The sequence below is a fragment of the Canis aureus genome, chromosome 21, assembly GCF_053574225.1.
Source record: "Canis aureus isolate CA01 chromosome 21, VMU_Caureus_v.1.0, whole genome shotgun sequence".
Taxonomy (NCBI): domain Eukaryota; kingdom Metazoa; phylum Chordata; class Mammalia; order Carnivora; family Canidae; genus Canis; species Canis aureus.
Window position 1 is genome coordinate 50,488,920 of NC_135631.1, and position 25,197 is coordinate 50,514,116.

General features: G+C 48.0%; 1 protein-coding gene across 2 annotated transcripts in view; it reads right to left on the reverse strand.

Annotated features, from left to right (window-relative positions):
* EGFR (epidermal growth factor receptor) overlaps window positions 1–16,604 on the reverse strand; it is a 197,695-nt gene extending 181,091 nt beyond the window's left edge. Inside the window, exon 1 of one of the 2 annotated variants that reach the window (XM_077864150.1) lies at window positions 16,448–16,604. In XM_077864150.1, coding sequence (XP_077720276.1) covers window positions 16,448–16,535 — 88 coding nt within the window. In that variant the 5' untranslated portion in view covers window positions 16,536–16,604. Of the gene's footprint in view, window positions 1–2,801; window positions 2,823–16,447 lie in introns of those variants that run through there. The other variant, XM_077864151.1, reaches the window with a different exon arrangement.
* Between the last annotated feature and the right edge of the window lie 8,593 nt (window positions 16,605–25,197).

Sequence of the window (25,197 nt, forward strand, 5' to 3'; positions counted from 1 at the left end):
GAAGAGTCTCAGTTTTGAAGGGACATTTTCTTTTTGGTTATATTTACCAAAACAGAATAAATGCATTGCCTTGATTGAAATCCAATCCCTTCTTTGAGATCCTGAACTTCCTAATAAAACAGGAGCTCTCCCTGGAAGGCTTTATCTTCTCTACGAAGTGGCCATGTACAGTATGGAGAATTCGAATTGCAGTATAACATAAATGTAGAAAAGTATACAAATCAAAACTGCAGCTCCATGAATTTTTCTTTACCAAATGAATACATCTGTGTAATCAGCGTCTGAATCAAAAAACATGACATCATCAGCATTTCAGAAGACCCTCATCTAGGGCACCTACACTTATTATAAAGAAGGCAAATTAGGACAAAGACATGAAAATAAACATAGGATGAACAGGGTGGTGCATACACAAAAACCCAACCACTAGTGATTTGAATAGAACATACCCTAAGCTTATGCAAACTGACCCCAAAACTACAAGAGGATGTTTGGTGGTTTGTCCAGCCAATGAATGAAAGTCCATCTCCCTATCTCTGTTTATTTTTATTTTTTTATTTTTTTTCAAGATTTTATTTATTCATGAGAGATACAGAGAGAGAAGCTGAGACACAGGCAGAGGGAGAAGCAGGTTCCCTGTGGGGAACCCGGGGATCACACCCTGAGCTGAAGGCAGGGCTCAACCACTGACCCACCCAGGCGTCCCATTGTTTCCAGTTTTTATTTAAATTCTAGTTAGTTAACGTATAGTGTTACTTTCAGGAGTAGAATTTAGTGGTTCATCACTTACATATACACCCAGTGCTCATCCCAACAAGTGCCCTCCTTGATCCCCATGACCCATTTAGCCCATCCCCTCCACCCACTTCCCCTGCAGCCACCCTTATTTTGCTCTCTATAGTTATTCTCTCATTCGGTTTGTCTCTCTCTCCTTTTTCCCCTACATTCATCTGTTTTATCTCTTAAATTCCACATATGAATGAGATCATATTGTATTTGTCTCTCTCTGACTGACTTATCTCACTTAGCATAATACACTCTAGCTCCATCTACATCATTGCAAATAGCAGAGATTTCTTTTTTTTTTTTTTTTTTTTAGATTTTATTTATTTATTTGACAGAGAGAGAGAGAGTGTGCACACAAGCAGGCAGAGGGAGAGGGAGAAACAGGATCCCCGCTGGACAGAGAACCTGATGGGGGGCTCAATCCCAGGACCTTGGGATCATGACCACAGTTGAAGGCAGACGCTTAACTGTCTGAGCCACCCGGGAGCCCCCATTCTTTGATGGCCAAGTAACCTTCTATTATATCTATCTACACACGCACACACACCCCACATCTTCTTTATCTATTCATCAGTCGACAGACACTTAGGTTGTTTCCATATTTTGGCTACTGTAGATAATGCTGCTATAAACTTAGGGCAGCATGTATCCCTTTGAGTTAGTATTTCTGTATTCTTGGGACGAATACCCAGGAATGTGATTGCCGGGTCAGGGTAGGTCTAGTTTTAACTTTCTGAGAAATTTCTGTACTGTTTTCTTATCTCTCTGTTTCTCAATTTGTCCATCTGTCTGCCTACCTGCACTCTTCCTCTACCCCTCCTTCCCTTTTCCTCCTCATCCTGCATGACCTCCAAATGTTAGAGACCAAAAAAAAAAAAAAAAAAAAACTAAACTAAACTAAAAAAGCAACTTGTAAACAGTTGTGAAGACTATGACTTCTACAATAGCATCTCACTTAGCTAATTAAAACAGCGAGCATTTAGCCTAGGTCAGTACTAGATAAAGAGGTCAAACTAAATATTTAAAACTTTGTACTAAGATGTTGCTGCTGGGGGAGGTTAGGGAGAGGGTGCCCTGACCAGACCTCCTTGTGCCTATTTTGCAACTTCCTGTGAATCTGTAATGCTTTCAAAATAAAAAGCTAGTGACAAAAAGCTTTGCTATGGCAGCAAAGCCACTATTCTTATTTATGTAACATGGTCAGTGTTTTTAGTATGATTTTTCTAAGAACTACAGCAATTAAAAAAAAAAATATTAACTTCTCTGGAAACCTCTAAAAACAACACTGAAGAGAAATAAGATATTAAGTTCAAATACCTACCCTAAAATGTGTTTTGGAAGCGAAGAACAAAATACCTAAAAACATTAAGTAGGGTACGCATGATAATTTCCTTAATCCTAAAATTAAAAAAAAAATTTCCTTAATCCTGCTTCCCCTCCTCACACCTCCTCACTACCTTACACCTGACCCCACCCCTGCTGCTTTAACACTAAAAAATGTGCTAACCATAAAGCGAATACTCAAAGAAAAATAAATGTATGGCTCTCAGAACCCTGCGTATTAGGGGCGATGGTCTCTTCCCTTTGTGTTGTTTCCCAAATAGACCACTCCAAGCATGATAGAGCTGCACGACGACGGCTCTCTAAGTCCAGAAAGGCTCACGGATGGAGAAAATGGGGCACGGAGGTCAGACCACCCTTCAACCCATTTGTAGATCAAATAATCTCATAAATCGTCTCACTGTTTAATAAAGCAGTTACGCTGCTCGCCGTAGTTCCAAGATAAATTATCATCTCTGAACTGTTAGCTTTTCCATTTTTGGTGTTTCTTGCAGCAAAAGCAATTTATTTTTACTCACAATTTATTTTAAACAACTTTAAAAATAACTAAATATACTGCTTGGCAGAAAGAGCAAGTCCCCAGCGTATGTGAATCCGTGACCCGTCTGCCACCCGCCCTGCGAACGTGAGAACGACGACAGACAGCGCGATGTGCTCTCGCGGTCCATACACACCTGCGGGCCCTGATCCTAGTGAGCAGGGGAAGACCAGGGGCCCAGAAAGTTCGGAGGCTGGAGCCCCGATGAAGAGTCTGTGCTCGGGAAGGGGCCCGCCGGGGTGCACCGCGCGGTACCTGAAACAGCGTAGCAAGCAGATCAAACAGTCCTCGGAAGACAGGGTGCAGACTCATGGTTTTCTCTCTTTAGAAAGCTGAGCTGTCGCCGAAGGGTCGAGGGCTCCGGGTGCAGGTCTCCCTCCTGTGAGATGGTCCGGGTGTCCAGGGGCCGCACCGGGAAACGCGCGGGCCCGTCCCTGCCACCAAGGCCGTGACACGGGGAGGAAGGACGAGCAGGAGAAAACAGACAGAACAGCAGCCTCCCCAGCAGCCAGGAGAAGTCCCAAAGTAGAAACAGCACGAGAAGAAGTGACTGGGCCGTACGATGAAATAAAGAGCATTTCAAAGACTGGCCCCGAGCCACGCAGGGCAAACAACAGTCCAAGCAGCCTCCTCGCGGGGCGTGGAGCCCAACCCGGGGCTGGATCTCACGACCTGAGCCAAAACCAAGAGTCAGAAGCTTAACTGACTGAGCCACCCGGGTGCCAAGATAAGAGCGATTATTATCTTCACTCTGCAGAGGCAAAAATCACGACTTGCTGTAGTTACTCAACTCGGCCACGAGCACCCCGCAAGCAAAGTGAGGTCCAGGTCCGGAGACAGCACCCCTGTCTGTCATATCCTGCACGGTCCTACTCGCGTGGAGGAGGGAAAGCCCTAATGCTTCACTGTTATCCAAAGAAAAGCACCACAGAACAGGTCTAGAGATTTTTTTTTTGGTATATTTATTGTTTTATATGCTCATATTTTAGTCCCACGTATACATTTTAGTTTTCCTACTTATAAAAAAAAAAAAAAGTCCAACCTCAAGAAGATGCTAGTTATAAGAAGGTTATACTGCCTTTTCTGGAACAAAAACATCCATCAGATGTTAGTGATGATCATTCTAGAATCCCTGGCCTTGGGCACTCTTTAACCTGTTATAATAATGTTCAGATTGGAAAAATTATAGACACGATAATTTCGGACACGCTTAGAACCAGCGGAAGTTCACAAACATCCACCCAGAGTAGCCTTGGTTGTAAGAGCAGAATGATTCCTGGAGCCCCAAACAACTGGCACAGGCAGCTTTCTTGACCTCTGGCTTGCTCACTCTCCTTCACCCCGAGAATGTAGTCAATTCCTGGCTGAGGAAGTGTCCCTCTTGCCTCTGAGTCAAGAAACCCTGGAATATTTCCCCCAGTCTTGCAGACACATGCATTCCACTTCACAGCCAGGGAAAATACAAATGGATAGAGACGGTCCAGGCGAATCTCCACCAGCGAGTGGGCATATCTGAGAGGCGACCGTAAGCACCTGCTGCAAAATAATACCCCCAGCAGGGAGAGCAGGGTAGTGAGGGGGCCGGACAGGTGCCAGCGCCCGCACGGACGGCCAGGGGGGCACAGAGCCACGTATCCCTGGAGCCAGCTCGTGCTGCTCTGCTCAGTCCCCCTACCCTGCTCACTCGCATGATGGTGCACATGCTCCCAAGACAGTAGAACCAATCTGGATCATACCAGGTTCTGCGCACTACACATTTGAAGGCTGAACAGAAGCATGTGCAGGTGAAGCTTCACTCGATCAAACTCTCTTTGGAAGGAAACCCATCTGCAGATGGGATTTTTTCCCCGATTGGCGCACTGAACGTGCACCTGCGACATAGACTATGCTGCTTCCTCAGATGGAGAAGGGCTTACTCACGTCATCGTTCTCCCTCCATCTCTAGGAGGCCACTGCGGAGCTGACGTGTTTGATGGCACATTTCAAAAATCACTGGATATTAATTAGTTATTACCTGTTACTTTTAGAACAGCTCTTAAACTTAGCCTCGGCCTTGTCGCTTTGCGAAGAGCACACCTGACGATCCTAAGATCAGGACAGCTGCTATTACACTACGTGACGCCTAATGCTTCTCTTTTCATTAAAATTCAACCTGGGGATCCCTGGGTGGCGCAGCGGTTTGGCACCTGCCTTTGGCCCAGGGCGCGATCCTGGAGACCCGGGATCGAATCCCACATCGGGCTCCCGGTGCATGGAGCCTGCTTCTCCCTCTGCCTGTGTCTCTGCCTCTCTCTCTCTCTCTCTCTCTCTCTCTCTCTCTCTCTGTGACTATCATAAATAAATAAAAATTTAAAAATAAAATAAAATAAAATTCAACCTGGTAAGCGGTGCTCAGAAGTCACCCAGCCTGTCAAACTTCTACTAGACTACAAACCTGCACTCGGCACACCTGTGCTGACCAACATCACACTTCAGCTGCGGCTACCACCTCCTTCCACCCCTTCCCCGGTCACCTAGCTGAGAGAGAAAGCAAGCCTAGAAGGGAAATGAAGTCTGACCTCTTCCCAAACCAAGGTCCAAGAGGAAAGAAAAAAACAAATCCCCCTCAAACTGCAGAAGAAGTACGTATACTATTGGCGACTCTCCCCACCCTGGCACCCCGTCTTCATTGGCTTCGTCTGCACGGTTCAGGCCTTGAATTCATGACTACTTATTTTCCTGGCTATCATTTGAACGTTTTGTTTTTGCAACTGGGCAACATTATGAATATGTAGTAGCCATTGCCCAACTCTCTCAAAGCCTGGCTCTCCTAGCCAAGACTTTAAGAACAAGACTCTGGCATGAGGCAAGATGGTCTCAGATAACCACCCAGGTCTTCAATCGTCTGGGCCTTTTCCCATCGATGCCTCTCCTTCAAACCAGGCACATCCCTGAGTTTGCATAATGACAGAGCGTCTTTAGAAGTCAAAAGTGAAGCGAAAAACTGGGCAACTGGTCTGACTCTTTATGTTGTCCCATTTCACCAAATTGCTCAACTTTCTGCCCTGCCTTGGCTGGGTGGACTTTTGTGGATTGAAGGTCAAGTGGCATAGCTTTTGCCCAAATAACTTCTGCAATGAATGCATAGAGGCCAACTACTAAGCAAGCCACCCTGAACTCAATACACTAAATGCCTGGAAGTTGACGGGAAGCGTTTACTTATCCAACAAGAGATGCATCATCTCTGGCTCTAAAAAATCCATGTTTTCCCTTAGTGATAATCTCTAAGCCTCTACTACATCGATGATGACTACAGATCGATTATTCAGTTTACATATGGGATTTTTTTTTTCGTACTTTGCTTTATAATTAAGAAATAGAAACGATCATTGGGAATCTCTGCTAGAGCACTGAAGTTTCTACTATGTTAGAAATAGTAAGAAGAAAGCTTTTTCCTTCCTGATGGAGGAAAATAAACACTGTGTTCTGACTTTTCTTTTGGAAAAGTTATGGGTCATTGTCAATGAGAGATCTACTAACTCTCACATCCCACGTCCTATTCATTTAAACAATGACGTTCCTCTAAGTGAGAATTGTGATTTCTGTAATATTTTCTCTTTAAAGTCAATGCTTCTGTATATAATCTCTGGCACATTGGCTTCTTATAAAGGATCTGATACAGTCAGCAACCCTGGAGTGTACACAATTTGTTAAGTTTGTCCTCTTCATAACAGCTATTTACACACCCTCACGAGTTTAAGTGTGTGCTTCATTTAAATCACAGAAATGACTCTACAGATCGGTGTGAGGGCATTACCACATTTAGCCACAGGCACTGCTAACTGACCCAACTGCTACATCAAGGTGCTTTCCCTCCTCGTTTTTACTTCACATATTTATAGATCTGGCGAATTTACAGAAGTTTATGACACAACTTCAAAAAGTCATAGTTCGGATTTCTAAAGTAGATGTTTTCAAGGCTCACATATGTATTGTCCTGTATCATATGAAATGTGCAATTACGATGCATATATAAAGACACCTACCTCTAAAAAAAAACAAAACAAAACTTCATAACGAGAAAAAAAGTGGGGAAGAACAAAATCGGAGCAGAATGTACCAAAATTGTGAAGGACGTTGGGTATAAGTAATAGGAGTGCAACAAAAAATTTGAGTATTTTTTATGTTAGTCTCTCGATTCACAAATAGGACTCCAGTGAGAGGAGGCATCAACGGCTAAGAAGCGATGATGTCTTAAAGGAGGAAGAGGGAGAGCTTTGGAGACGTGTGATACTGGTGTCTGGAAAAGGTGTCTGCTGTGTAGCGGGAAAACCTCTCCACGCCTAAATGTTGACTAGCTTGGGCAAACTGCAGAAGGGCTGAAAGCCTGAGTCCCTCACCTCCAAATGTGGATAATTACCCCCATCCTGTGGGGTTGTTAGGAAGCTTGGAGAGATGGATGTTAAGGCATTGTGTAAACTGTAAAGTGCTGTACAGTGCAAGGTGTTATTATTACGATGACATCACTGCTTTAGCATCTAAATCACAGGGACAACACACTTATTATTTACAAGTTTAAATATGTATCTTGCATGCTTTCAGATTTGCTTTTAATTTCATAGATGTTTCCAGCTGCAAGGAGTCATCAAGCCATCTAGTTTAGTTATTTTACAGGAGCTGAAACTGGAAAGGTAGACACGAAACTGTTTTCTCTTTCTATTATCACTAACAACGGATTACAGGGGAAAAAATACACTAAGCCATGTCCTAAGAAAACCTCCTTTAGCAATGCAACTTTTGAAGGAATGATGATACATGTCTATTCATATTTGTATTAAAAATAATCACGAACATTGAACGTCTGACATTCTAACTTTAAAAAGTTACGTAGCGTACTTTTGCGGTAATTTGTCAACGTTTTTCATTCACGGTCATACATCAAAATTTTCTTTCTTAGGTGAAGATATATTCATAACAGCTTGCAAAAAAGAAAGAGAGGAAGGAAGCAGGAAAGGCAGGAAGGGAGGGAGGGCAGATTAAGGCAATACATTATTCTTATGAATACACTGCATGCATACAGACTATTGGAGCACCAGGAAATGCCAGCAGAGGTAAAGAAATCAAGAAGTAACTATAAGGATACGGTTTCTGCCTCTCTATTAACTTTGCAGCAAATCAAAGCCAAGAAAAAAATTCTGAAATTCATCATAGCTAAAAGCTCCTTAAAATCAGTATCTTAAAAACCAACGGGTGGCATAATAATTCTTCCACAACCACCTTTCGTTTTTCTGGCATTCATCTGGACGTAATCAAAAGTAGGTGAAATTGGGGCTTCTTTTCCTTTGCTTGGAAAAGAGATGAACATTATTTAAATTTCTAATACTATATTAAAATATACTCTCAAAAAAGGACCTTGCAAGTTAGTACTAGAACACACTTAAAATAGTCTAATTTATCTCGCTCAGGACAATTTAACCATCTGCTACGGCTGATGATATTTAAGAATGAACTAGGAGATACTGCGGAAACACAGACAAGCCAGCATGTGTCAGGTATTCCATGTTTGCTGGTAAATAAGCAAAACCAGGTTTTTGATGTTACAAAAACAAAAAAAAAAAAAAGAAAAAATCCTTTCTGACAACCTTTCTGAAATCTCATTTTACAACAGTAAGAATTTTTCCAGGCATACATGCCTGTCCTTGAGATTCATTAAAGTGATTTGTTTCTATTCCAGACTCTAAAATAGTGATAAATCTATGGGTATGGGCAAAGAACCTCAAACACGCACAGGTTTTCACATAAAAATGTCAGTTTGTCATATCGGAGGGATTATATGCATCAATTTTCTACAAAACGTGGAGTGAAAGAAAGGAACTTTCAAACAGCTATAATGATATCATGTGTCAGGAAACACAATTGCTAAGGCAATCGTGGCTTCACCCAGCATGCGCTGGCTTGCAAGTACCGAGTAGTACGCTGTCAGGCATGGCATTTCTGGCTTTGAAATAAAACCCTTCAAAAATATTCTTAAAACCACTGCTAAGTAAAGGGGCCAGGAACCACTTCTGTATTTCCTCCTCCATAAAGGCATGAACACCCCTGGCATCTCTAAGAGCCCTATTGGGCCCTGTGGTACAAATCTACCTGTTTCCAAATGATCCTCTGCAAATAAACTGGTGAATCTGTGCAATTTTCAACAGTGAATCAGGACACAGGCGTCTTCTAACTCACAAGTGGCCGTGGCTCAGTTCATCTGAGAGACACTTTCTGACCTCAGTGTGATTCAACATGCATCTATCATGTCTAGAATTATGAAGACTTTTGTTCCTCTCTTTGTTTTCTGCAATAGAAGTTAAACAAAGGATGTCAAGTAATCCTTTTTCTCATTCATGACAAGTGGTAGGACCCGATCATGCCACCTGGGGAAGAATGTCAAAACTATTGACTATCATCCAGATTCAGTTCAATTCTTCACAACCAGCCATAAGTTTTAAAAAATGCCATTTTCTTTTCTTTTCTTTTCTTTTCTTTTCTTTTTTTAAGATTTTACTTATTTACTCATGAGAGAGAGAGAGAGAGAAGAGAGAGAGAGAGGCAGAGACACAGGCAGAGGGAGAAGCAGGCTCCATGCAGGGAGCCCGATATGGGACTCGATCCCGGGTCTCCAGGGTCGTGCCTTGGGCTGAAGGCGGCACTAAACCGCTGAGCCACCCGGGCTGCCCCCATTTTCATTTTTAAATGTAAAATGTGTCACCTCTCAGGCACTTTACTTTTGATGTTGTACGTTTCCTCACGGTAGTTTAGAAAAATAAAGGAGGAAACTCTAAAACCTTAGCATGTGCTGCAGTAAGACATGCATGTTCATAAAATGACCAGTGATGGTGGGCTGGCGGACAGGGCGCCAAGCGCAGCAGCAGGTCCTCATTCTTTTCCCTTTGCCTGGACGCAGGGCAAAACCTCATTGTTGAGATCCAGCTAAATGTTCTCTTTCTGAGAAACTGTCCCCATCACAGAAATAGGATGAAGCCCATTTTGGGGGGCTCCCACTGAAATCCCAAATCTCATCTACCGTAAGATGCGGCCTTACCCGGGGTTGCTCCATCTCTCTCCCTGCTCAGCCCTTCCACCTGTGTGTGCTTCAAAGATAAGCAGTTCCCTTCTTCCTCTCGTATTTCCAGAACCCAGCACACGGTGTGCACGCAGTGTCTGTGGTTCTGGAACTGGTGTGCATCAGAAGCTTCCACAGGGCTCATATTCTCAGACTGTAAGCCAAGCCCCATCCCCATAAGCACCCTATCCAGAAGGCCGGCTGGGGGAACCCAGAATGTGGGTTTCTATCAGCCTCCAAGTTCTACTGCTGCTGCTGTCTTGGGACACACACCCTGAGAGTCCTGAGAAGTAACAGACTTCTCAGGACTTCAGGGAGAAAAAAAATTCAACTTTGAGCCTGATTTACTAAGGAAATGCAAAACTGTTCCTGGATCTTGAGGAAGCTCAGGCAATGAGTAAGAAATGGGAGTCTGGGAACAAAGATGAAATATCTTCTCCGCCACAAGCTACACACACCACTTGGGGCACTCATCAGGATTGCCTAAGGAGTCTTTAAAAAAAAAAAAAAAAAAAACTTGTTTGCTGGCACTCCATCCCCCAGAAGATTTTATTCAGCTGGTGGAGGGTGCTGCAAGTCATCCTCTTTCTCATCCTTCTCCTGTGATTCTAAGGTACATGCAAGGTTCAAAACCTACTGCTTAAAAAAAAAAAAGTCACCTCCTAGTCTTTCCAGTTCAGCCGCTAATGTACAAACCAAGTGATGTGACGCTGTCTTAAATAAGAAATGCAGGATTCCCGTCGGAGGATTTGTGGCATTATAACACAGATGTGATCCCCAACGTACTTATCAGTTGCTCAGAGCTGCAGCTACTCCAGCTGCTCGTCACGGCAACCTGCTGAAGAAAGAAGCTGGTAATCCAGGACCCGGCCTGGCTCAACATGGACAAGACAGGGAGCATGACACAGGACAGGGGCGGGTTATTTCCTGGCCCAAGACAATACCTGCATTTGAAACATGTACTAAAATGATAATTTGAGCCCCCCCTGCTTACTCGCTCTATGGCCTCCAGACTTTTCCATCCGAGCACTTCCACCCACCCAAGTGACCCTTCCTCCTGGAGCCTTCTCAGCCTCTGTGAACAGCTGGAGTGTTGATCCTGACCTTCTAAGCCAAACCCGGTGTGTCTCCTGGGACTCCCTACATCTTGTACTGGTCACACATGAACTGCCTCCAGGTCAGCCTGAGTCACCTGTTCTGCGTCCTCACTGCTCCCCCTCCCGCCTCTCTCCTTGGCCCGCAGAAGCCACCCGGCTCCCTATTTCCACAGTTGCCTCTGCAATGCACTCACTCCCCACGTGGCTGCTAGAATCATCTTTCTCAAACCCCAAACCCATCTTGCCAGTTCCTAGCTTAGGGCTCCCCAGTGAGCCTCCCCTCACCCGGAGGGGGGATGGCCAAGTTCTTAGGATGTGTGGCCTCCCCATCTCCCCCTTCTGCCATCACACTGAGTCACCAGTGCTCCTCAGACCTTTGCTACCACTGGCACGACGCGTGGGATGCCTTCCTATTGTGCATTCTCCAGGGGAAATGCCCGCAGCCCAGGGCCATCTATACCTGGCCCTCTCTCCAGGTGGAACTAAAAGCAAAGAATAAAGCCAGAAGAATTCACCGTGTACAGAATTCTATCATTGGTTCTGTGACATAGTTTCACGCTGGTTATCTATAGATTTCTCTTGCCCTAAATGACTAAAAGGCAAGCACCAACGCTGATTCATTCCTAAGTCTCAGAACGTGGATGGAACAGTGCAAACTGCTCACTGTGGCCCAAACGCAAAGAAAATAAAAGCCTAAGTCGTAACAGGCAGCTATTCGTGTCCTTATACTCAAAGGACAAACAGCAGCGGTTAACTTATGTAATTATTTCTCCTAAATCAGGGCCAGGTGTGTTGGCCCACCAGGATGGACTATAAGTTGGAGCAGAGAAGGAAATTCTATCCCTCAGTGCTCGCTTTCACATACTACTTTCTGAAGCAAGCTGCTGAAATTTGGTAGGAGTAAAATTTATTTTAAGCATATGCAATTCACAGATGCTTAGTCAACAGGGTCAGGCATTTGATATTATACTTCAGGGCCTGCAGAGATTTAAAATGTCAAATCCAGCACTTAGTTTCTAACAGGGCTAAACAAACAAGCCACCACCCACCGCTCACTGGCCCCAAACACCCCTCCTGCTCCCCACTGGCTCAGGGAACTTTCTAGACAACTGTATTGACTGTGTCTATCTAAATGTGTAGGAAGGAGGCTGTACCTAGTGACTCTGAAAAAGTGAAAATTTCAGTCAAACCGGTTATTTGACATAAGCTTGGATCCTTGCCTGAATTCAAACTAACCTGCTCATCTCATGCCCATGGGCTGGATGGCAGGCTATCCTTCGAGGTTGTGCAAAGAGCCAACTGTTGCAACTGTCTTAGGAAAGGCGACCTTTTAGGAGGAAGATGAAGAAGAAGGAATGGATGGACAGACGCTAGGATGTCCGACTGGAATGACCCCCGAGAACAAGGTTGATACTCTATCCCCGTATGTACTGATGGCTTAAGAATAAACCGGTAATAACCAAGGCCAAAAATGTTTCTTATGATGATTTCAAATGTCCAAAAGTGACAGAAGAAAACAAATTGAAAGTAGTTTTGTACAGATCGGAGAAGCAGAATCTGTTTTGGAAACCGTATATGTGGAAACAATGTAGGGGGGAACCGTTCTAGAACTTTGCCCTTTTCTCATATTTGTAAAACCCGACTTTAAATAAGCCCATTTCATGTACTGAGTCCAAAATCACACACACACAAACACACAACTTTCACAGCAAGCCACGGGGCAAAGGCCAAATGCTTCCCTAGGTGGGTCCTAGCTAACATTCTGATCCCACGTGAATTTTAGGGCCTGGGGCACCAGCATGGGGCCAGCTTCCCTTAACAGCCATAATCATCAATTTCCTATCAGAGTTGACTTGTCACTCCTGTCAGAAAAGGTTCAGACACTAGCTGCTGATCCTGAAGTTTAGATCAAGGGGGGTGGGGGTGGGGGAGTATTTTCTTTTTAAACAGGGCGGGATCCTTCATCTTTACTGACACTGCCTCTAAAAACATTTCAAAACATGTTAGTGCTGTCACGTGGACCAAGTCTAATCATGCAGCACAATGGGTTTTTGGCAATCGGCTTCTTCAAACTTCAGAATGAATTTTTGAAAAATCACGGACTCAGCAACTAAATATATAAAGCCAGAAATAATGGTTACAAACCCACTGGAGCCATCGGCCAGGTAACTGCTGAACAGAGCTCCACGCGTGTGAATACATGAGATACACAGACTGTTGGGCCCCTTTGCAGATTGAAAAAGCGATTAACTAATACAGATCTTCCTTGACTCGCGATGGGGTTATGTCCCCATAAGCCCAGGGCAAATTAAAAATATTTTAAGCTGAAATGCATTTAATCCACCCAACCTACCGATCATCATAGCTGAGCCTAGCCTACCCTCAACGTGCTCAGGACACCTACGTTAGCCGACAGGGGGATAAAATCATCTAATGCAAAGTCTATTTTATATGAAGTGTTGACTCCCTCATATGACTTGTGAAGTCCGTACTAAAAGTGAAAAACAGGATGGTTGTCAGTGTGTGGGGGTTGTCGACCCTGGTGATCACAGGGCTGGCTGGGAGCTGCAGCTCGCTGCCACCACCCAGCATCACGGGAGAGGGCCGCACCGCCTATCACTAGCCTGGGGGGGAAAATCCAAATTTAAAATTCCAAGTACAGTTTCTACTTAACATGCATCGCACATACAATAAAAGATTCTAGTCAAACCATCATAAATCAAGGACCCTCTGTACTTCATTAACGACTTAAAGAATCACACAGTGGAAGTGTTAGTAGAAACTACTAAGATCACCCCTACCCCTTTTAACTCATAATGTCCAGCACATTCTATGCACTCAATAAATACTCTTTGAATTCTGAGATGGACTCAGGAGCCTGGGGCTGGTAACTGCCACGTCCAGCCTGACACAGAGCTGGAACGAGAAGAGACGTCCCGGCTTCCAGGCCACAACCTACTGGGCTTCCTGACCTCTGAACTCCTGAGAGAAAAGAGGGTAGTGGATCTTCACTTGGGATACAATTCAAAATCCTCTCATTCCCTCCTCTTCAACACAGCCTACTAAATCGAGAATGTCTTCAGAGGAAAAGCTGGGACAGGCCCCCCGCACTCCCCAGAGAACCACCCAGGGTCTCTCTTCTGGAGCAACACCTTTACCTTTCCATTTTGCAAGGGAGAGGGGCTTGCTTAACAACCCCCGAGCAGTGTCCAAGCTCACTGCTGCTCTGGCGACTGAGCTGCCTCCACAGAAGGCAAAGCAACTACTGAGTAAAGGAGCAAGAGTCTAGACCACCCAATAGGTGGATGTTTGTTCCAAGTTTCACACAGAGACCAGTCCTAAGGAGCCGGTTCCCTGGTCCTTTCCTCCGCCTCCCAGCACCTGCCACTAGGTGTTTGCACACACCCGATCTGGCTCTCCTAAAACCAGAACTCACAGGGGGCAGTGGAGCTAGGTGGAGGAGGCAGGACTCGCGGGTGAGAAGGCCTGAGTCTGAACCCTGGCTCTGCTTCTTCCTAAATGTAGAAGTCGCTTTACTTCTCTGGACCTCAGTTCCCCCTTTTAATAAAGCGCGTACTCACCACATATGCCTAATGTAAGGATTAAAAGGACGTGTAAGACAGTGCTTGACAGTACCAAGAGCCATAAGAACAGAAGATACCAAATCTTAGGGAAAAAAGGCTCTCTAAACCGAGTAAATTTGCTTGAACAAAACCGACTGAATTTGCTAAGGGTCCTTAACACCTTTGGTAAAAACATCTCCTTTTATATTTTTAATAATTCATCCTTTGAAATTGGTTTTGTAATGTTACTCTAACAGAATGACATCTGTTCGCCCACCCTCACAATCGTGTCCAGGAGCATTCTGTTTTAAGCAAATACAGGACAGGCAAATTAAGCGGTATTTATACATTTTCTTGGAAACACATCTCCAAGCACTAATAGCAGTGTTCAAAGGGGGAAGAGCAAAGAGCTGCAAACACTTCAGGAGTTTTTAAAACACACACACACACACACAAAGTGATGCTTTGGAGGTGCTCCAAGAGTCAATTTAAATTAAGGAGGGGGGGGCCCTGTAGCAGAGAGGGAGAGACACCACCTGCCTAAGAGGACCCTGTTGCAGGAGCAGGACCACAGCCTCCAGGGCTCCCCGCAGAGATGAAGGGGAGCCCTTCAGACTCCTTAGAGGATGCAGAGCTTTCCACCAGCTCTGTCGGTGAAAAGACTAATCCCCTATTACTGAAATCACCCTCCACCTCCTCTTTCCTATATTTTGCAAGGTTGTTAACACTCCAGATGTTCCAAAAGAGCTTCTTTACATTAGCAGGTAATCTTTCCAGAGACCTTAGCAGTCTCTCCCCTACACCAGTGATCCCCAAACCTGGCTGCCCAGCGGACCCACCAGAGGAGCTCTCGAAGATCCTGATGCCCAGGTCTCAGATCAGACCAAGGAAATCAGGATGTCTGGGGTGGGGGTGGGGGGCCAGACCTGAGTTTTCGTTTGGTTTGGTTTGGTTTGGTTTGAAGATCCCAAGTGATTGTAACCCGCAGCGAAGTTTGGGAACCACACCGGCTTGTGCATTAATGCTGCCCTAACCAACTCACTCAGCGCCGGCCAATGACATCAGCAGCAAGTACAGACCTGACTCTTGGAACCCGGGTTGCTTGATTTTGAAATTGTGTAATTAAGCCTTCGGAGGCATGTTTCTCATGTCAAGTGGGTTTATGGCCGGTAGTCACGAAGCCAAGGCTCGCTCATGTTCAGTCTGGACATTTGGCACCGGTGAGCCACGGACATCAGTCCTTCTTTCAAAAAACATCACCTTCAATATTTCGGTTGGCCCAACGTCAAATTCTTCAAAAAGGCTAAAAGGAACATTCCCCCCCACGAGAGAAGTCTCGGGATCTTGAGAAGGAAAGTGTGCCGTGGGCCTCATTTCGAGAAGCGGAGGGGACCTGAGCAGGACGGGGCTCCGTGCGTCCGGGCGCCGCCGGGAGCCTGGGGACGCACCCCACGGGCTGCAGGTGCCGGCAGGTCCCGGAGGTCCCGGAGGTCAGGGGCGCGCGCGGAGCCCGGTGAGCCCGGCGCGCAGGGGGATGGAGAGCCGGACAAGCGCCGTGGGGCCGCGCGCGGGGGAGCCCAGCGCACCCCCTTGTAGCCGAGGAGGGCAGCCCGCGCCTCCTCCCTCCCGGCAGCCACAGGCAGAGGCACACGCGAGACCCCCCCAGAAGGGTGCGCGCACCCCAGGAGAGGGCCCGCCCCGGCTGGCAAGGTCGGGGTGCAGCGACACCCGGGGGGGGGGTGTGCTCGGGAGGTCCGCGGCCGCGGAGGGGGACCCGGCTCGCCCCGAGCCCCGGGGGCGCGCACCCCGCACCCGAGCGCAGCCGGGCCCCGGGAGGAGGCGCGGGGCGCCCCGCGGCCGCCGAGCCCGGGAAGTTGCGCGCGCTGCAGCCCCGCGGGCCCCGCGCAGGGAGCCTGCCGTCCGGCCGCCTGGGACGCCCCGGCCCGGGAACCCGCGGCCGCTCCTCCTCCCACGGCCCCGGCAGGGGCGCAGCCGGCCCTCCAGGAAGCGGGAAAGGAGGGCGGGAGGCGCTCACCTCTCTTCTCCTCCAGCGCCGGGCTCGCCTGCAAGTGCGCCGCCAGCAGCGCCAGGAGCGCGGCTCCCACGGGCCCCGGGGGGCGCATCGCGGCGGGCGGCGGGCGGCGGGGCCTGAGGTCGCGTCTGCGGGGCGGCGGCCGCGGGACGGGCTCGCGGGGACTCGGGCCGGGGACGGACTCGCGGGGACGCGGGCGTGCGCACCGTGCCGGGGGCGGAGGCTGCGGGCGCGGCGCGGCCCGGACGTCTAGCTCGCGGGGGCGGGGGCGGGGGCGGGGGCCGGGCCGGGCCGGGCCGCCGGGGGAGGGGCCAGGCGGCGGCGGAGGCGGCGGCGGGAGGAGCCGAGCGGCCCAGACGGCGGGCGGCGGCGCCCCGTCCCGGGGACCCGGGGACCCGGGCGTCCCTCCGCCCCCCGTGCCTCCCCCTCCCCCCCGCCCCGTCCCGGGGACCCGGGCGCACCTCCGCCCCCGTGTCTCCCCTTCCCGTGTCTCCCCCTGGCGGAGCAGCGCCCCCCCGCCCCGTCCTGGGGACCCCGGCGCATCTTCGCCCCCGTGCCTTCCCCTCCCGTGTCTCCCCCTGGCGGAGCAGCGTCCCCCCGCCCCGTCCTGGGGACCCCGGCGCACCTCCGCCCCCGTGCCTTCCCCTCCCGTGTCTCCCCCTGGCGGAGCAGCGCCCCCCCGCCCCGTCCTGGGGACCCCGGCGCATCTTCGCCCCCGTGCCTTCCCCTCCCGTGTCTCCCCCTGGCGGAGCAGCGCCCCCCCGCCCCGTCCTGGGGACCCCGGCGCACCGCCGCCCCCGTGCCTCCCCTTCCCGTGTCTCCCCCTGGCGGAGCAGCGCCCCCCCGCCCCGTCCTGGGGACCCCGGCGCATCTTCGCCCCCGTGCCTTCCCCTCCCGTGTCTCCCCCTGGCGGAGCAGCGCCCCCCCGCCCCGTCCTGGGGACCCCGGCGCACCGCCGCCCCCGTGCCTCCCCTTCCCGTGTCTCCCCCTGGCGGAGCAGCGCCCCCCCGCCCCGTCCTGGGGACCCCGGCGCATCTTCGCCCCCGTGCCTTCCCCTCCCGTGTCTCCCCCTGGCGGAGCAGCGCCCCCCCGCCCCGTCCTGGGGACCCCGGCGCATCTTCGCCCCCGTGCCTTCCCCTCCCGTGCCTCCCCCTGGCGGAGCAGCCGCCCCCCCCCCCGCCCCGTCCTGGAGACCCGGCGCATCATTGCCCCCGTGCCTCCCCCTCGCGGAGCAGCACCCCCCGCCCGGCCCTGGGGACCCCCGCGCATCCCCGCCCCCCGTGCCTCCCCCTGGCGGAGTATCCCGGGCCCCGCGCCCCGCGGCCACGCCTGAGGCCCAGGCGGGTAATGGCAAGGATGGGAAAGCACCCCGTATTCCGGGCGCCCCCACCCCAACGAGGCAGCCGAGCCGCCGCTCTCAAGTCTGGGGGCCCGTCGCAGCCCCGCCCACCCCCGACCCCCTGGGACCCGACTCCGGGCTCACACCCGGGCTCGCGGAAGAGCTGAGTGGACGCGTGAGGAGCGACGCGCACGGCCAGGGCTCCCCGGGAAGCTAACACGCGCGCTCAGTCACTTCGCAGAAGATCAGCGCTTCCAATAAAGGCTCCAGACAAACCGCACTGGAGACCCTATTGCAGAAGCCAGGTGCCCCCCGCCCCCCCTCCTGAGACAAGAGGGTCACTCAAGCAGGAGAAGTGCTGGGAAGTCTGCTAAGGGTTTGGCCAGAAGCAACTAGATTTTCTCCAGCTGCAGAAACTTTTTAAAATTTTTTTTATTGGAGTTCCCCCGGTGCTCATCCGGCCAAGTGCCCCCCTCAGTGCCCGTCACCCACGTCACCCGGTCACCTCAACCCCCCCTCGCCCACCTCCCGTTCCACACCCCTTGTTCGTTTCCCAGAGTTAGGGGGCTCTCGTGTTTTGTCACCCTCACTGATATCTTCACTCATTTTCTCTCCTTTCCCTTCAGCTGCAGAGACTTGAGCTGCAGAGACTTGAGCTTTTGCAGAGCACCGCCTCTCCTCACTGCTCCTTCCCAGAGGGGGCAGGTGGCCGCTGGCCCCATTCTACAACCAGATCCCCTGCTGTCCTGGCCAGACTCACTAGTGACATTCATCCTGGTCCAGCCCGGGGTGTTCTCACTGTTGGAGTAGGAATCCCCAACCTAAAGCAAGGGCACTTAAAGTCCAGAACTCTCCTGTTGCTGGAGGAGGGGTCCCGAGCACAGGGCTTCTCACCACCCCTAGAACCTGTGTTTTTTTCATCTGAATTTAGATTCATTCTTGTTTGTTCCTTTGTTTTAACAGGTAAGAAGGAGCACTGAGCCTGCTGAACTCATTTAGCCCCTGGTGAAGAAGGCTGTGAAGATCCTGCAGACCATGTTTTGGTTTCCTCCACATGTTCCAAACAGGACTTCCAGCAGTTTGCAAAGAAACACAAAGACGGCAGGAACACAAGTTGGGGAAGAGCAAACCAGAAACATCACAGCAGAACATAGGATGAATCTGGAAGTGGGTCTTACAGAAGAGCTGCACACGACAAAGTCCCTAACCAAAGGGGCGTACCTAACAAAGACAACAGAACTGACTCTAACACTTCTGTCAAGGAATACGGGAGGTGGCACAAATCAGAGTATCTTTATGTTAAAACATTCAATCAATTAAAACTACAATGAATTTTTTTTAAAGATTTTGTTTATTTATTCACAGAGACACAGAGAGAGACACACACACACACAGGCAGAGGGAGAAGCAGGCCCAATGCAGGGAGCCTGATGTGGGACTCGATCCCGGGACTTGATCCCGGGACTCGATCCCGGGACTCCAGGGTCACGCCCTGGACTGAAGGTGGCGCTAAACCACCGAGCCACCCGGGCTGCCCAAAAGTACAACGAATTTTTAAGACTGCATTAACAATTTCTCGCATGGGCCCCTCAAAAGAAGACAAAGTGTCAAGATTTTAGAGTTCTCTCTAGCCACCTCTTTGTTGCAGTATGAACCTTTATAGTGATGTTTTGTTCCAACAACCTTAGATATGATCTGATGGTATCTCAGGAAGCAAAGCCTTATTAAAACAATTACTCAAGGAGGCAGTGGGACACTTCAGGCAGACCACCTGGTACTGGGTTGATCCCAAGGAATGGAGAGGAATGTGTGACATTAACATCCTACTGGGACACCTATCTCAGGTTTGAGTTTCTCCTCTGAGTTTGTGATAAAGGGGTGACATTCCAGATAATTTTGTACTTTTTGGCAGGTAGTGGAGTGGTCTGAAAACGTGCTGCTTACAAGGTGAAAAACTATATGACCGAGCTGGCAGGAATGGCATCCTCTTAAGAGAACAAAGCTTTGCCCAGACTGGGCCCTGCATAAAGGGTTCTCAGGCACCCAGTGTCTGCAGAGAGTGCTCCCAGGGCATATCCCAGGCCATATCCCGGGCAAGAGCCACTGCTGCCACCACCCTAGGAATAGCAGGAGCAGCCCCAACTGCATGCTAAGCACTGATCAGAAGTGAGCTCAGCTGACCCGTTAGCTACGTTATACTCTGTTTGCCTTTTATAGCAAGATGACACTGGCTTGGAAAAGGTTAAATAAATAACTTCCCCGACATACCAAAGTAGAATTTGTGAGTCATGAAGCCAGCCTTGAACCCAAATCTAGGCCGTGCTCCCCATCATTCTAATACTACGACTTTTCAAATAGAGACATTAGGACTCCATATTCTATTTCAGAATATATCTTGGAAAGTTTTTAGAGAAGTCACTACCCAAGTTTCTGCTTGGCCAGAAAATTTCTGGATAAAGCACCCACGGACACCGTATTAGCAAGTATGTATTGAGACTCTAGTATTTCCCATATTAAATCTCACGTAGGCTATCAATTTTCATAACACAGGCTGTTGTTCATTCTCTTTGCCAGCGACAAATTGGAAACTTTTTTGCTCCTCTGATGAGCAGTTTTCCTCTTTGAAGAGCTTTCTGGGTATTTTTTTTATTTTTATTTTTTAAAGATTTTATATATTTACTCATGAGAGACACACAGAGAGAGAGAGAGAGAGAGGCAGAGACATGAGCAGAGGGAGAAGCAGGCTCCATGCAGGGAGCCCGACGTGGGACTCAATCCCGTGACTCCAGGATCACATCCTGGACTGAAGGCGGCGCTAGACCACTGAGCCACCCGGGCTGCCCCTTTCTGGGTATTTTAAATAAGAGTTTAATCTTTTCTGAAAGAACGTGGTGGTGAGTCCCCTGCAACCACACACCCAATGGAAAGGGAGGAGAAACAGGTTATTTGACAGGATAAAGAAAGGAGGGTGTCAAATATTTTAAGTGCCTTCTTAGACGAGAGGCATTTGACCACCTGTTTTCTCTGGCCTTTGAGGGCAAAGCAAGGAATGATGAGGAAAAACACTAGGTTGGCAGATTTCAAAAATTTTTTAAATAATCTTTGGTCACCGAAACTAGAGCTAACAGTGGAATGAGCTGCCTCTGAGTGGAATGGTTTCTCAACCTTAGAGAGCTTTGTATGCAGGAGCAATACTAAGGTGGGTTGTGAATTAAGGGCTGAACCAGGTCCCTTACGATCCTAAAATTCCAAAAGAACATGCATTTCTAAAACAGGTTCCCATTTCGATGTCCATGCATTCAACAGCTCTTCCGAAGATGTATTTTAAGAAGATGCAAAGAATTCAGCAACAGGGTTGCCCCTGGGGAGTCGGGTGGGGGGGGGGGGAAGGGGGGTCAGGGGTTGGAAGGAGGCTTATTTTTCAATGGTTCCTTTTATACCTTTGCAATTTTGTACTGTAAACAGGCATCACCTATTTCTGTAAAGTGAGGGTCAGTGACCCCAGTAGGCCCCCTGCTGAGGTGGGGGCTTCTGGTGACAGACTTTTCTCTGTTTCTTCAGCCACTTATTGTCTCTCTTTGAGTCAAGTTATTTGCATTTGACTCTGAGTTGAGACCTGTCTCTGGCAGAGTAGGGAAGAAGCTGCTGCTTCTTTTCAGGGATTATATGCTGACCCAGAGCCGCCGAGGCATTCATTTGTCATTAGTATTCTTATTAACATTATATGTCATTAGTATTCTTCATTATCTCTAGGGTTGAGGGTTATGTAATGCTTAAAAAGCATGATCACTTTTCTGAATGCCAGTTTCTGGCATTGTTGAGATGTTTGTAACTACGTTGCAGGGGATCTTGTAGGAAGTTTCTGGACCCTGCACGTTGCTTCGGCCACATTAAAGGTTGAAGACTGAGATTAAATAATTTTGTCCAAGATACGACTACTTGTCAGGGATAGTTATAACCAGAAACATTAGCCTCAGGGTTGCAACTGGTGGCCTGAAGAGCAAGTTCAGAATACAGATGTGGCCTGTGTGGCCCGTCAATATTTCCTTTAATTGAATTGATGACGTTTAAAAATCAGGACATTGCATATTTTAAAATACGGATTTTGTGGGGTTTTTTTTGAAAAATGGAAAGTGCTGGTGAGCTGGGTCTGCTTTCAAGCAAGGTGGCAACTTGCTGAGAGATAACTGTCTGCTTCAGAAAGAATATTAGGTCTCCAGCTCACAGGGACACCACCAGGCTTGATTCACCAGTTCGTGGATCCCGCAGGGCTACCGCAGGCATTATTAAGGCTTGCAACTGCACCCTTCCTGGTTAAACAGTACTAATGTCAACCATGCCATAGGTGTGGTTCTCATGTCTGGTTTTCCTCAGCTTCCCTTCTCTTTCCAGCTCACCCTCACTCACCTCATGTGTGGGCATATGCATTTGTTGATAGATTTTGATCCAAAAGTCATAATATATTATATATCACAATAGACCTCATCTTAGATTAGCATATTTCAAATTTTAGCACATTTTGATTTCTTTTTAAGATTTTATTTATTCACGAGAGACAGAGGCAGAGACACAGGCAGAGGGAGAAGCAAGCTCCCTGTGGGGAGCCCCGTGCAGGACTCGATCCCAGGACCCTGGGGTTCACGCCCTGAGCCAAAGGCAGATGCTCAAACACTGAGCCACTCAGGCATCCCTTGATTTTTTTTTTTTTTCAGAAAACACAGATGTTTATTGCTGCTTATGCCTATATACCATTATCATGGTTAACATCTTACAAGTATATATATATATATAAAATTATTGGAGACAGATAGAGTCCTGTTGTGGGATAGAGAAAGAAGGACCTACTTCTCAATGGATGGTGCATGTACAATGACCATGTACCATGAGCTGACCATGACCTGGCAGTGGAAAAAATCCAGGGTAGGAGGAGGAGTTTAAGAGGGTGCCTGCACTAAATATTATTGCTTATCTTGCCAATCATCAGCAAGTTTTGTCCAGCTTATCTGTCTATAATAAATAATAAATGGTAGAATATGTGCTTCATTAGGAAAGAAAGAGAGACACTTGGAGGTATTTTTTAGCTATTTATAATTTAATATTTTAACTAATATAATTATGTCTCTTCTCACATAATAGAGGTAACGAGGCAAAGACCTATCGTCAAGCTTATATTCTCCTCTAAATGGGAATTCAGGGCAGCCCTGGTGGCGCAGCGATTTAGCACCGCCTGCAGCCCAGGGCCTGATCCTGGAGACCCTGGATCAAGTCCCATGTTGGGCTCCCTGCATGGAGCCTACTTCTCCCTCTGCCTCTCTTTCGCTCGCTCTGTATCTCTCATGAGTAAATAAAATAAAATCTTAAAAAAAAAAAAATGTTTAAAAAATAAATAAATAAATAAATGGGAATTCAGGGCACTTCACAAATGGAGAGAATTGTGTCACTTTATTTTTCTTCACAAAGAATATAGATGTAGCGAATAAAGGATTTATCTGTCCTAAACAAGGGGAAAAAATCACTTTTGAGGAAATCTCCAGAAGTTAGATTCAAAGTGGCAGTTTAATTTTTCTTCAATTTTATTTTTTTGATAACCTCTACACACAACATGGTGTTTGAACTTACCTTGAGATCAAGAGTCATATGTCTACTGACTGAGTCAGCCAGGCGCTCCTGAAAGTGGCATTTTTAGATGGTAGCAGGGTCTGTAGGGGCTGAATGGAGGAGGATATTATAAGTTAAGAATGGTCAATAGGGCTAGAAAAATCTAAGCTAATTGCTTTCCTATCTCTGCAGTTGAATGGAAAATGAGACATTATTGCAGTTGTTAATTTTGTAGAACTGAGCCACAAGAAAGCCTGGGTGGAAGCTGAGGTTGGGGAGAGACATGAAACACAGGGCCCTGCCAGTTTACAGATGACAGGTTGACCACCTCGTCCAGATGAATGGCTTCAGAGAGGGGACGGATTAATAAATAACATTTCAGTAATAAAACGAAACACAACAGGGAGTTCTCAGGGTTCTTAGCTATTGTATTAAAATTCACAGTTGGAATAAATGGCATTTACTCTACGTTCGCTGAGTCCAAAGTGACTGGGACAGGGGTCAGTTACCAGTTCCTGCTCCCACAGAAATTATAGTCAGCCTGTCAGAGGTCACCTAGACTACCCAGATGTGATATGTGAAGGAATAAGAACCTTTCTACCTTAATCATCAATTTCACTGATTTTTTTAAAAGATTTTATTTATTTATTCATGAGAGACATACAGAGGGAGAGAGAGAGAGGGAGAGAGAGGCAGAGGGAGAAGCAGGCTCCACACAGGGAGCCTGATGCGGGACTCGATCCCTTGATCCTAGGATCAGGCCCTGAGCCGAAGGCAGATGTTTAACCATTGAGCCACCCGGGCGTCCCAATTTCACTGATTTCTAAGCACCACCGAAAAATAGAATGTGTCACTATTCTGCTACAGAAATGCATTCTCAGCGCCCACACTTAGGGAAATCACTGTGTCATCGGAGATGAGTGACTTGTTCTGCCCGGGTGGCATTTAGTTTTGGAACCTGGTAAGATGATTTGGCAAGGGCCTACCGCCTTTCCTTCCGAGTAATGTCGCTTGAGAATAATTCATTGTCTCACTTGAGAACAATTCATTGTAGCCCAAGGGGAAGTGTCATGCGTCCCTCAGGATCTGGCTACCCCAACCCCCAAGGGAGGCCGGAACCTTCTGGTCCCCTGGAAGTCAGCCGTATCACATGTTAACGGAGGGAAATGAGTGGCTTCTGGGTAGAAGCTCTCAGCGTAGGCTTCCCTGAGGCTCCTTTCCCTCTTTCTTGTTTTGCCTGGTGATCCTCTAGAGAGGGGCTTCCTCCTCAGCCTGGGCCCAGATGGAATTGACGCTGGGGCGCAGATTCTCCGCTGGACGTACAGGTGACATCTCCGTGATGGGCGTGAGAGTGGCAGAGAATCAGCCTTCAGCAGGCTGTGGGGACTTTCAGGTTGTCTCTTACTTCCTTGTACCCTAACATACTTTAATTTATACAAGAATTATTCAACCCCTAATTATTTGTATATTTTATGTATACTTGATATTACATTTTCTGTTTGACGTATAAGCATTCATATATATGTTTCTTTTCTTTTCTTTTTTTTTTAGATTTTATTTATTTATTCATGAGAGACACAGAGAGAGAGGCAGAGACACAGGCAGAGGGAGAAGCAGGCTCCCTGCAGGGAACCCGATGTGGGACTCCATCCCGGGACGCTGGGATCACTCCCTGAGCTGAAGGCAGATGCTCAACCACTGAGCCACTCAGGTGTCCCCATATATATGTTTCTATAATATATATGTGGCACCTAAATGTGGTGCCTCTCGATCCGATGGGGCCTCCAAATGTGGGGCAATGCCGGAGAAGCAGGTG